This window comes from Cyanistes caeruleus, chromosome 5 (genome assembly GCF_971803275.1).
Source record: "Cyanistes caeruleus chromosome 5, bCyaCae1.hap1.1, whole genome shotgun sequence".
Lineage (NCBI taxonomy): Eukaryota > Metazoa > Chordata > Aves > Passeriformes > Paridae > Cyanistes > Cyanistes caeruleus.
This window is the reverse complement of record NC_141705.1, coordinates 72717370-72730098: the sequence shown is the minus strand read 5'-3', so window position 1 is coordinate 72730098 and position 12729 is coordinate 72717370. Positions and strand designations below refer to the sequence as shown.

Genomic DNA, 12729 nt, shown 5'->3' with positions numbered 1-12729 from the left:
GGTGGGCCTAAGACAGATTGACAGGAGACTCAGGGTAGATTGACAACGTGGGGTGGGAGGGTCTCATTTGGACGAAACCATCAACTTAGGTAATAACAGAACATACCATTAATAAGAAACACACTGCAACATCTCCCCGTTTTCTGTTTAAGAAGGAGAGTTTTGGCATTGAGGAATAGATTCTGATCAGGACAACACATTTCTCCGCCAGGACTGCTGTGTGGATACTTCTACATAATTGACTTCAACATGGTAAACATTAACTAAAAACATCTGACATATCATTGGGAAAAAGAACAGTCAGGGATAATCTGACACAATCAATTTGAGGATCGGGTTTTCCAGTTCTTTGGCGCCGGCGCCTCAGAAGGAAACTACAGTTACATCTTTGGTGGACTGACCTGATCATGGTACAGGCTTGGGGATGTGCGGTTTGACCCACATTTGAGGGACCCATCTCAACCCAGAGGGCGTGGACACGCAAGAGTACCCCCGACCCCAAGTGATTAACTCAAATGGGCCCTCTACTTTTGCTGTCTCAGGACTTTTTATTAAAACTGGGGGGTGTTCTCTCAATTTCAACTGTGTGTTACTGCTGAAATGCCAAACTTCAGGTGGGTTCAGGTGTTCAAATGAGCAGTTTAGAAAATTTATGGTAAACAGTGCTTTACAGAGTTTGATCTGTGGTGGGTCACTGGTGGTATTGCTCTGCTGCTGCTCTAGGACTCTCTTGAGCGACAGATGTGTTCGCTCAATGATTGCTTGACCTGTGGGGGAGTAAGGGATGCCTGTTTTATGGTTTACTCCCCATTTCTGCAGGAACTCCTGGAAGGCCTTAGAGGTATATGTGGGACCCTTATCTGTTTTAATCTCTTTAGGGATCCCCAATACAGAGAAGGCCTGCACTGGGTGTTTTTGTGCATCTGTGGTCTTCTCCCCTGTGTGGGCAGAAGCATAGACTGCTCCAGAGAAAGTATCCACTGAAACGTGAACATACCTCAGCCTGCCAAATTGAGGGATGTGAGTCACGTCCATCTGCCACACCTCACAGCTGTTGAGGCCTCTTGGATTTACACCAGCACTCAAGGTTGGTACTGCATACCTTTGGCAACTGGGACTTGTAGCTACAATGGCTTTGGCCTGGTCCCGCTTTAGATGGAATGGCGTACCAGGTCAGGCACATTTTGATGGAATTGTTGATGGCTCAGCTTTGCCTGCTGAAAGATGTCTGGCAGGTTGACCATCTCAGCCAGGGCAGCCAGGGCGTCTGCTCTTCTGTTCCCCTCTGCAAGGAAACATGGAAGGTCAGTGTCTGACCTGACATGCATCACATAGAAAGTTTGCTCTCGGTGAGAAACAAGATAAAGTAATTTTGAGAGTAACTTAAACAGGCTAGGATTAGAGACCTCCTTTAAAACAGCATTTTCAGCTCTAGACACTACTCCTGCAACATAGGCTGAATCAGTGACTAGATTAAAAGGTTCAGAAAACCTCTCAAAGGTTCTGCCAACTGCGTCTAACTCAATAATTTGAGGGGAGCCCTCAACCTGTTTTACATCTGTCTCCCATTTCTGAGTCTGAGGATCCTTCCAAGTCATCACTGACTTGTGGGATGCTCCAGATGCATCTGTGAAAACTGTCACAGCATTGAGTGGCCTCCAACTTTGTTTTTCCTTGGGGACTAATTTAAATGCCAAATTAAATAATTTATATCCAGGATTATGAATTGAAATTTGTCCTGGGTAGCTATCTAGAGCAAATTGGAGTGTCTCATTTTCCCTAAGTAACTGCTCCAGAACCACTTTTGTTAACTTACCTGACGTTAGGGTAAGTGGTAGATGGATGCATGCAAAGTCACACCCCGCCAGTTCTCACATTCTTGCCCTGGCCTTCCGGATCAACTGAGCTATTAATTGTTGTGGCCAGGTGATACTTTTGGACCACTGGTGACTGAGGAATACCCATTCTATGATCAAGAGTGGATCCTTCTGACCTTGATCCCACTGGAAAATCAAGCCATGGAGGTGTGGCAATCTTCCCAAAACAATAAACTTAAATGGCAAGTCTGGCAGGCAGTGATGAGCTTGTTTTGTTGCCATCGCCTCTTGAGCTTTCTCCAGACCTAGCATGGCCTCTTGGGTTAGGACCCTAGGAGAACTCAGTTCCTCTCCCCCTTTCAATAAATTGAAAAGGGGGGCTAGGTCTTCTGTTGTTAAGCCCAGTCAGGGTCTGACCCAATTTAAGGACTCACACAGCTGGTGGAGATCAGCTAAGGTTTTTGGGTTGTTTCTGATCATCAGTTTTTGAGGAGTAATGGTCCTCTTGCTAATTTGGAGCCCCAGATATCTCCAAGGAGGCACCCATTGAACTTTTGTCCTTTTGGAGTTCAAATCCTGCAGCAATCAAAACATTGACAACTAGGTCAAGCGCATGCTGTAGTATATCATCATTGGGGGCACACACCAGCACATCATCCATATAGTGCAGGATGATGGTTTCTCTTGCTTTGGCATGCACTGGGGACCGCAATGAAGCAATGTACTACTGGCAGATACTGGGACTGTTTTACATGCCTGGCAGCAAGGTTTGCCAATGGTAGCACTTCATTGGAGCTTCTCGACTGATGGAGGGAACTGAGAAGGCAAACTGTGGGGCATCAGCAGGGTCAAGGGGAATCTGGAAGAAACAGTCTTTTATATCAATAACGGCCAAATTCCAATTTTGGGGGAGGATCGACGGGGAGGGCATTCCTGGTTGAAGAGACTCCATGTCTTCAATGACTTCGTTAATTTCTCTAAGGTCCTGGATGAGTTGCCACTTGTCTTTTCCCAGCTTCCGGATAACAAAGACTGGGGAATTCCAAGGGCTGGTGGTTGGCACAATGTTGCCTTTTGCTAACTGCTCTTCTACCAATTCATTGAGTGCCTTCAATTTTTGTTTATTCAGCAGCCACTGATCTAACCATACTGGGTGTTCTGTTTTCCAGTTCAGCTTCTGGGCAGGGCGCTCATCAGCAGCCACTATGAAAAATCCCATAGGATTTTTGGGATTTCAATTTTCACTCCCCATTGTGACATGGCATCTCTCCCCCACAGGGGAACTTTATAGTCTACAACGAATGGGCGTAAGCTGGCCAATTGCCCATCTGGCCCTTCAATTTGGACAATGCTCTTAGATTGTTTGGCAAATTGGCACCCCCAATACCCTGTACTTTACCTACCACGGGTTGCAATTCCCAGTGTGACAGCCATCTGGTGGTTGGGATGATTGTCACATCTGCCCCTGTGTCCAACACTCCATCAAGGTGAAGGTAATCTTCACCTCGCTGGAGTCCACACCCCATCCAAGGCTTGTCTTCTCCAATGACTTCTGCCCAGTAGACACCTGGTGAAGAATCGTCCACTGGCATCTCATGTGGCATCGGAATCACCTGGGTGATGATTTGGCCCTGTGGCATAAGGAAGGGTGGGTGGACACAATGCGCCATGAGAATGAGTGCCTCCGGCTCTGATGTTATAATTGCCAGAGAGATTTCAATCTCCTGGGGTGTGTGCTTGGTGTCCCCAATAATGACATACTTACAGTCCAGTCCAGCAAATAAGCCTTTGTCAAGTGGGTCAACTGACACAACCTGCCAGTTGTCTGTACTAAAGAATCTGTTTTGTGTCACAACTAGCTTAAAGGGAGCTTGTGGCTTCCAAACATTCTCTGGGTCTCTATTCTGACCTGCTTCATTTTTGTCTACACACAACGCAGGTCCGCACTTCCATTTAGTTTTTTGGAAGCGGTTGCCCCCTCCCCCCTGAGAACTTATTGGTTTATTTTGGAGAAGCTGCTTCTTTGGGCAAACTTTTGCTACGTGTCCCTCCTGCCCACAATTAAAATACAGAAAAGACTGTTGGTGTATTTTTGGAGTAGCAGCAGCAGCTGTTTTCTCCATTCTGTCTCCTTTTCCTCGAGGCTCTGGGATGATGGCTCTCTTTGTGCAGGCTTCAATGATCAAGTTGAGGGTCGGTGGTGGCTCAAAGGGCAGGCCTAGAATGATCTTCTTGCAGACATCATTAGCATTTGCTTGGGCTACTTCCATTATTATCTGTTCCTGTAGTTGCCGACTCTCAAACTGCCTCTCCACTTCCACTCGGAGCATTTCAACAAAATCTATAAATCTCAGAGGGAAACTGTTTAATATTCACATAGCTTTGCTTAGGTTCTTTTGTGGGCATAAGGATAAAGGCCTTCTCTGCAGCTCTCTTTACCTGTTCCAACACAGGCTGTGGTATTTTTTCAGCCTGCATTCTAGCTTGTGACCAATCCCCTTGACCACACAAGTGGTCCATTGAGATACTGTTGTTATCTGCATCAATGGCACAGTCAGGGCTTTGCAAGAGCTCAGGAAGGAGTTCCCATAATAATGTCTTCCATGTCCTTTCCCACAACAGATATTCTGTTTGGGTTAGGAGACATGCAAACAAATCCCTGATATCATCAGGAACTAGTGTATTTGAAGAAAAGGTGGCTTTTAAAAGACTTTAAAAATATTCACTTTTCTCCCAAACTCCTTCTGAGCCTTGCAAAGCTCCTTTTTATGCTGATAATCAAAAGGTTGCCACCTAGGGGTTCCCCTTGCTCGGGTATAGGTAACAGGTGCAGTGAAGGGGATGATCTCCTGTTCCAAGTTCTGGTTTTTTGTTTCATGGCTTCCAGTTCCCATGCCATTGGGGGAAGTTGAAGCTGGAAGATGATGAGAGGTACCAGAGAAGAAGGAGGGAACAGGGGTGGGACAGCAATTGGAATGGGAGTTGCTGTTCACAGGTGACATCATGGGAACAGCTGATGTCATGGGAATTGGAGACTGAGCCTGTGGAAAGGAAGGGGGGTCACCCAGGGAAGGGGTGGAGTTTGGGGAGAGGGGAGGAGAAGGAGGGACATGGGTAGGGGTGGGGTCAGGGGAGGGGTTGGAAGGAACGGGGTGAAAGGAATTGTGGGAAGAAGAAGCACAAGGTGGGGCCTGAGCCATGTGGCTTCCACCATCTTGTGTCCCTTGGGGATCATTCTGAGGGGCAGGGGAAAATTCATGGAAAATTCAGGGAAAACTTGGGAATCTCCTTTAGGGGCATTCACTTGAACTGGAGGATTAACAGCTGGGAAAGAGGGGTTTAGGAAAGGGTCCTTGACAGCGTGGCCATCGCTCTCAAGGCAAGGGTACCGAGAAGTCTGTGGGAGGCCAGGGAGTCGGTAGTTCTCCTGCACTTCATTGCGGCTTGCCTGGCACGGACTTCCTGATGCAAGGGACAAGGATTTTGGTTCAGGGGATGGGTGAGGTGGGGGTGTTAGTTTGAGCTTTTCCTCCACTTTCTTCAGCTATCACTGATCAAATTAGCACAATGAAAAGAATTTAGCAACCGATGTATCACCTTAATTTGTCAAAGCTGTTAATTTGTTTCCAACTACATCCCAGAAGGGGATGGTTGGTATTTCCTCTGGGGATACCCTTGGAAAGTGGAAGAAAAGACAGTGAACAAACTTTTTTAACAACCCTTTTGAAAACTTTCTTTTCCCACCCTCCAGGGTACCCAAAATTTGAAAATAAATCCCTCTCTGCTGTGCTGACAATTTCGCACCCATTTTCCTTGATGTTAAGCTGCTGGCCCAGCAAAAATCCACCCTCCCCTGCAGCAAAAGAAACAACAAACCAAAGATAAAAGTTCCAGGGCCAGTCTCAGGGACAGGGTGCTTTCCGCAGCTAACTATTGTGGCCTGTAGGTTCGTGGCCCGCCTTCCACCACTCCCAGGGAGCAGTGCACCCTTCCCACAGCTTGTGAGCACCCTCAGCCTAACTTGGGGTATACTTACCCTCCTTTGGTCCACTGGACAGGGGCTGCAGGGAAGTCCTCCTCAGGGAAGTGGTCCTCAGGATGTTAGAGGATTATCACTTCCTCCCCCCAAGAGCCACCAGAGAAAAAACGGTCTGCTGCTCTCGGAGGAAGCTGACAGTCAGAACTTCTTGGATAAAATCCACAGTTCGTCCGTGGGGTCCATTCACAGGGCCTCGCGGTGGGCGCCAGCTATCGCATCCCGCCGGAGCTTATCTGGCTCTGTCACTTCAGCCTGTGACAGGAGTGGGTCACACCCCAGGAGCAGGATGACCCAAGGTGTGACTGGAGTACTTGCTCTACGGCTTTTTGGCTGTCAGTCTGCGCTCTGAGGAGACAAGGACGAGAGGGAGGTCTTTTGCATGGGATAACAAAGGATTTATTGCTCTGGGGAATCTTGGGGGCAAAAGACAGAAAATGCGAGCATGCAACAGATGAAATAGGGAGGTGGTTCAAAGGGAAGGTACAAAGCATCAGCTAATCAGAGATATCCTGGGGAGGGTAAAAGGCAGGGTTCACAAAATCTTTATCCAGTGAGGGAGGTAGGGGGAGAAAATTGGGTCACATGGACTAATCAAGCGTTGAAGTTTCGGGGATTTCCGAAGTGGAATTCCAAGCATGCGGTGGGCCTAAGACAGATTGACAGGAGACTCAGGGTAGATTGACAACATGGGGTGGGAGGGTCTCATTTGGACCAAACCATCAACTTAGGTAATAACAGAACATACCATTAACAAGAAACACACTGCAACAGTAAGTATTGGGGATGTCAGTGTGCCAAACTGTTCAGTATCATCTCAAACACATGAATTTAGGAATATTAAGACTACATTACAGAGGAACAATGTTATATTTGCATTATTTGCATTAGAAACTGGAACAATTATTACTGAATTGGCATGCATGTTGGTAACAGCTATCTACAGAAACAGTTTGCAGACTAAAGATGGATAATAATTTTATCCTGTCATAATAAAAACAAATCTGGACTTTCTCTGTCAACAGTAAAGCTCCAAATTTTACCACTTCACATTAATTTGACAGTATGGTTTAGAAAAAAAAATACTCCTGATTTATAAGTTAGGAAAGATCTCAGATTTGCTTTTGTTTTAAAAAACCCCAAATTTAATAGGAACACTTTTCAGTACACCAGATTGCTCAGAGCCCCATCCAACCTGGCATGAACACTTTCAGAGACAGGGTGGCAAGATGGGAATGCAGGACTCAGAAGTGAAGGCAGGACTGAAAGGATCCATATAAAAAACTAACCTCTTCCCTTCCCAAGCCACTTACCTTATGTGCTGCTGCATGCACAAACATTTAACCTTTTAACTTCCCTTAATGGGATTTACTGTCATTAAAGTAATTCTAAACACCTCTCATTATATTTCATTTAGGGCTCAGTCGTTGTTCAGACTGGTTTGTGACTTGGTTGGGGGGAGGAGGTGTTTAGCATGAAAAAATTGAAGATATTTTCAGTGATAGGAATGACAAACACTTAAATTAATACTTGATTTTTTAAAATTCCACAGTTTAGGACTCCTTTTAAAACCCATTAAGGGTATTCTGTATTATTTTTCATTTATTTTGAGGAGGATTAAGTACTGAAGGTTCCAGCAAGCTCATAATTTTGAACATCTCTGCAACCGTACCTCTTTAAGCAATTTCACCTCTTGAAGTCTGCTCTTTAAAGACAGAAAGACTGTACAGCCTATTACAATATATAGCAGGGCATGAACTGAATAGAGTAACTGCCAGATAAAGAATTCCAGGAATTAAATAAGATGAAAACATTTCTTCTTGAATTTCTCTCAAATTATTTCTCTGTAGCAGAAAAAATTCAAAACAATAATTTGTTGAAAATTCTGGTAGCTGCCATCTATCAAGTTTGTAAATCTTTATAAATTTGCTGTTTAAAAGGAAAGTGTGGTTTATATTTTATACTGGCAGTGTTCCAGGTACTATTAACCACACAATCCATTACCACTTGGGAAAAAAAAAAAAAGAGAAAAACCAACACAAAATAAACACACAGAAAAAAAATATGCCCAGGCTTTCATTGTTCAAAAGAAGATTTAACTAGGGTTTTTTATGCACAAATGTAATCTGATCTGTTTCTCCTAGTGTAATATGATATTTGTATAAAATACAATTTAAGTAACCATTCCAATAGCTACTAAACCCTTGAACTAAATATCAGCCTCTAGATGGGGGAAAAGTTTAAGATGTGCAGCTCCAAAAATGCACCAAAAGATCAAAATAGGAATTTTCAAGGACTTCTGCCATCAAAAGAGTTAATCTGCCCTTGCACAAGAACAGTCAAGCACATTTATTGCAAGTTCTTTCTGCTTCTGCTTTCCTTCTCCTTCTAAAAAACACCCATGACTATGAACCACCATGACTCTGTCATGTCCTCATGATTCCACACTGCCACTGTAGCAGCCATGTGAACTACCAGACTTGTTTGTGCATATTTCAGGAAGAACCCTCAGTTATTACCCACACTAAAGAGAAACATAACTACAGAAAGAAGAAACAATTTTGCAGGAGGCAGAACTTGCAAGGTGGCAAATGTTTCCTCTCACTGCCCTCCAATGCATACTAAGACTGCATCAGTTCCTATGGGGTACATAAAAATATGACATCTCTGTAACAATTAAGGCACAGACTCAGACCAGCAGGGAATCTCAGTTGTTTATTCAAGGAAAGGAGCTGGTTTTATACACTTCTCCAAGACGGTATTTCCTTATATGGCAATTCTCACTTAGTGACCTATCACACATTGCCACATCAGCAACACACTTTCTCAACATCCCAATACGGAGTGATCACGTGCTGTTCATCTGTCAGACAGATTCTGGCCAGCTCCTTTCTTCAGGGCTCTGATGTGTGGCACCTCCTCTCCCCAAGGGCAGATGGAGATGTAATAAAGAATTGGGTAAATAAAAATTCGGAATAAGAGGTTTAAATAAAGTATGTGTAATTATAACTAATGAAAATATGGAATAAGGAATTCTCCTCCAGGTCGAGGTAGAATTCCTTTTCCAAAGTCACGGATTGCAAAAGAACCCCCCCCAGATAACAAGCTTCAGCAGACTCATCAACTTGGAGGAAAGGACAGGACACAGGCCATCATAGAAACAAAAGAACTAGCCTGAAAGTCTACCTCCAGATAAAGGCAACGCCCGGCCGATTTCGGCCGGAGACCATCAAGCAAGACAAAAGGGACGAGCCCCAGGAAAATGGTCGTTGCCGGAATCGAACACCACACCCGCCAAACCCATACTACAGAAACTCAATCAAGAAAGACAAAGAAGAGACTACTCCTCCGAGATATCCATCGGCGCTAGCCCGGATCCCTCGATTCTGCTGTGATGAAATATGTTAAAATACATACAGACTCACTTTGCATTTGAGGAGACTCTGCCCGGACACTTACAGATTCAATGTTCTAGGCCAGGAAATCCATTCACCCGACAATCAGGGACACTTGGTGAATGGAAACTGGTTGGAATTCTAGCCTGGGGACATAAAATCTCTATAAAAACCCAGGCCAGAGAACCCTCAGACGTGGATTTGGGAACACCTATACCTTGCGTATAGACCCTGTCCACCCAGCGCTGCGCTGTCCATTTATTATGGTTTTTCCTCGCTGTTTGTTGCTTTATTAATTTATAATAAATTTATCTTTGTTAATCTTTAATCTGCCGTTGCATTTATAACAGATTGGTGCCGTGACTCGGATCGGAAGAAACTGTGGGAGAATCTCGCTGTCCAGGGGGGTACCCCCGCTGATTTCAGCGGCCTGGGGAGCAGAGACCCTCCGCAGTTCGCTCCGATTGCCGAACCAAATTTAGGCTGAGGAAAAAACCATAATAAAGAGGAAACGGATCCAGAGAGCTCGGGAAGGCGGGGAGCCTTCGGGAAAGCCGCGGCTTGGTAGCTCATAAAAAGTCATACGTGCACGAAGACGCCCTCGCAGGAAATTGCTGTAAGTACTGTGAGGTTGAGCGGGTGATCGGGCGAGTTTGTGAGAGACGTGACCTGGTCACGAAGCGAGTGTGGACTTCAAGGCCGCGTTTCCATCCTCCCGCGAGGGAATTTGCCGGCCGCGAAGGAAGCAATTCTGTGTGAAAGGGTCTCTCTTTCCTTACTCGTAAAGCCTGAGGCTAAAGGGAGTCTCAGGGGACCGATCAAAAGGGGGCTGAGAGAGGAAGGGACGTCCAGTCGAGCTCTGGAACTGGTAAACTCTCTCAGCCAAAAGATTTAGAAAGTCGAAAACACCGAGAAAACCCCGGTACAGCTAACCGAGAGGTAAGTATTGGTGCGATCTAGGACTTTCGGAAGCGGAAAAAAGAAAGACGAACACAACGCAGAGCAGGTAAGAATCGTAGGAAAATGGGACAGAGAAAAAGTAGAGTGCAAAAACTAGATAACGAGAAAAGCCCATCAGAGGAATCAAAACAAATGCTAGACATCCCACCGGAGAGTCCTTTAGGGTGGATGTTGAGAAATTGGGAAAGTTGTCCCGAAAAACGAGGGAAGTCCAAGGCAAAAATGATTTATTACTGTGCCGAGATTTGGGGAGGACAGGAATTAAGAAACTGTCTCACTTGGCCAGTATTGGGGACATTTGATAAATGGACGTGCAGAGAATTACTCGCACACATAGAGAAAAAGGTCTCGTCAGACGCTGAGGAGAAAGAATATGCCAAACTCTGGTTAAATACCAAAGTACGGCTGTTTCCAGTGAAACAGAAAAACGAACATAAAACAGAGACCTGGGAACCCCTGGATCACTTACCCCCTCCGTACCGTGGGCCAGTAGAGCCTCCGGTGATGGACCAAGTAGTACCATCAGCACCCGAGGGTTCCATGGGGCAACTGGCAGAAGCACGCTCCCCTCAACCACTGGGAGTAGTGCCGGAAACCCTCACTACCCCCCCACCTGCAGAAAACCCAGCCACCGCACCCTCTCCAGAGTCGGTGTTGGCGCAAGGATGGGGCTTACCCCCTCCACAAATCCCGGTCCGGCCACCACAGCTGGGACCACCGAAAGTATCAGAAGGGAACCCTCTGAGTCACGTAGCTGCGGCAGACATCCCGCCAGCAATGAGGGGAAAACCTCCCGCAAACTCCAGTTCCCCTCCTGCAAGCAGGACTCGGTGGAAATCAAAAATAGGGAATGGAGAATGGGGAGAGACAGAAAATGGGCATCGAATGTTCCCTCTCAGGGAAGTGCCAACCGCCCCCGGAATAATTGGATTTGTAAACGTGCCCCTTAACTCAGGGGATGTACGAGCATTCAAAAAAGAAATGGGGCGACTGCTAGATGACCCATTTGGAGTGGCCGAAAAATTAGACGATTTTCTAGGGAGTAGTATTTACACCTACGAAGATCTCATGGCCATCCTGAGATCCCTGTTTAGCCAGGAGGAGAGAGAAATGATTAAGCAGGCGGGCATCAGGGATTGGGAAAGGTGGCACCCGCAGGGAACACCCGGGGACCAAAAGTGGCCGAGTGTGAGCCCGAGTTGGAGCGCCCAGACCGAGGAAGGAAGAAGAAGCATGATAGATTTAAGGAATATCATCATGCAGGGAATAAGAGAGGCGGTCCCCAGGGGACAGAACATTAGCAAAGTATTTGGGGAATGTCAAGGAAAGGAAGAATCCCCTACCGAATGGTTAGAAAGGTTGCGGAGAAGTCTTCAGATTTACTCCGGGACTGATCCCAGTTCCCCGGTAGGGGAGGTCCTGCTTAAAACGCAGTTTGTGGCTAAATCATGGGAGGACATTAGGAAGAAACTTGAGAAAATTGATGGATGGCAGGAGAAGAGTCTCCAAGAGCTTCTAAGGGAAGCTCAGAAGGTTTATATGAGGAGAGAAGACGAAAAACAGAAACTTCAAGCCAAAATATTAGTGGCTGCAGTAAAAGAAGTTCAAAAACACGAACAGAAACAGGGTAAACAGATACCTAAAAAACAAAAAGGATCTCAAAAGGAGGAAACTCCTCCTCGAAAGGATCCTCCAGAGTGTTTCTACTGTAAGAAAGTAGGACACATGAAAAGGGATTGCAGGAAACGAATAAAAGATGAACAAATATTTAAAGAAGATTAGGGAAGTCTTGGGCTCTTTCAAATGGGGACAGTAACAGCAAAAGAGCCCTTGATAAAATTGAAGGTAGGTCCCCACCGCCAGGAAATGAGTTTCCTGGTTGATACCGGGGCTGAGAGAAGCACCCTGCAGAAATTACCTATAGGGTGTGAAACGAGTAAAGAAAAAGTAATTGTAATTGGCGCAAAGGGAGATCCATTTAAAGTCTCGGTAATCAAGGAGTTGGAAATCGAGTCAGAAAATAAGATATGTTTAGGAAATTTGTTGCTTGTGGAAGAAGCAGACTACAATCTATTGGGGAGAGATATGATCATAGCTTTAGGAATAAATATCATTGTGAAAAATTCGGAGTTAGTAGTAAAGGTGTTGCATTTGACTTCAAAAGATGAAAAAGAAATTGACCCCCGAGTATGGCACTCAGAAGGGGAAGTGGGAAAATTAGATATTGCTCCCATCAAAATTGAAATTGAAAATCCAGAGAATCCGATAAGGATCCGACAATACCCCATCCCAGCCGAAGGGAGGAAGGGTTTGAAATTAATAATTGACGAGCTGCTTAAAGGAGGCACGCTCGAGCCCTGCATGTCCCCACATAACACCCCCATCCTGGCAGTAAAGAAAGCCGATGGGAACTTCCGATTGGTTCAGGACTTGAGAGCTGTAAATGCTAGAACCCGAACCAGGTTTCCGGTGGTAGCAAATCCTTACACTCTACTAAACAGACTCTCACCAGAGGATGTAT

At 45.6% G+C, this 12729-nt stretch overlaps 1 protein-coding gene across 1 annotated transcript in view; it reads left to right on the top strand.

Annotated features, from left to right (window-relative positions):
* Positions 1 to 12064, top strand: part of LOC147653243 (uncharacterized) — a 201142-nt gene extending 189078 nt beyond the window's left edge. The window contains exon 4 of the mRNA XM_086890279.1: positions 8795 to 12064. Coding sequence (XP_086746405.1) covers positions 10272 to 11990 — 1719 coding nt within the window. The 5' untranslated portion in view covers positions 8795 to 10271 and the 3' untranslated portion in view covers positions 11991 to 12064. The remainder of the gene's footprint in view (positions 1 to 8794) is intronic.
* The last annotated feature ends 665 nt before the right edge of the window (positions 12065 to 12729 follow it).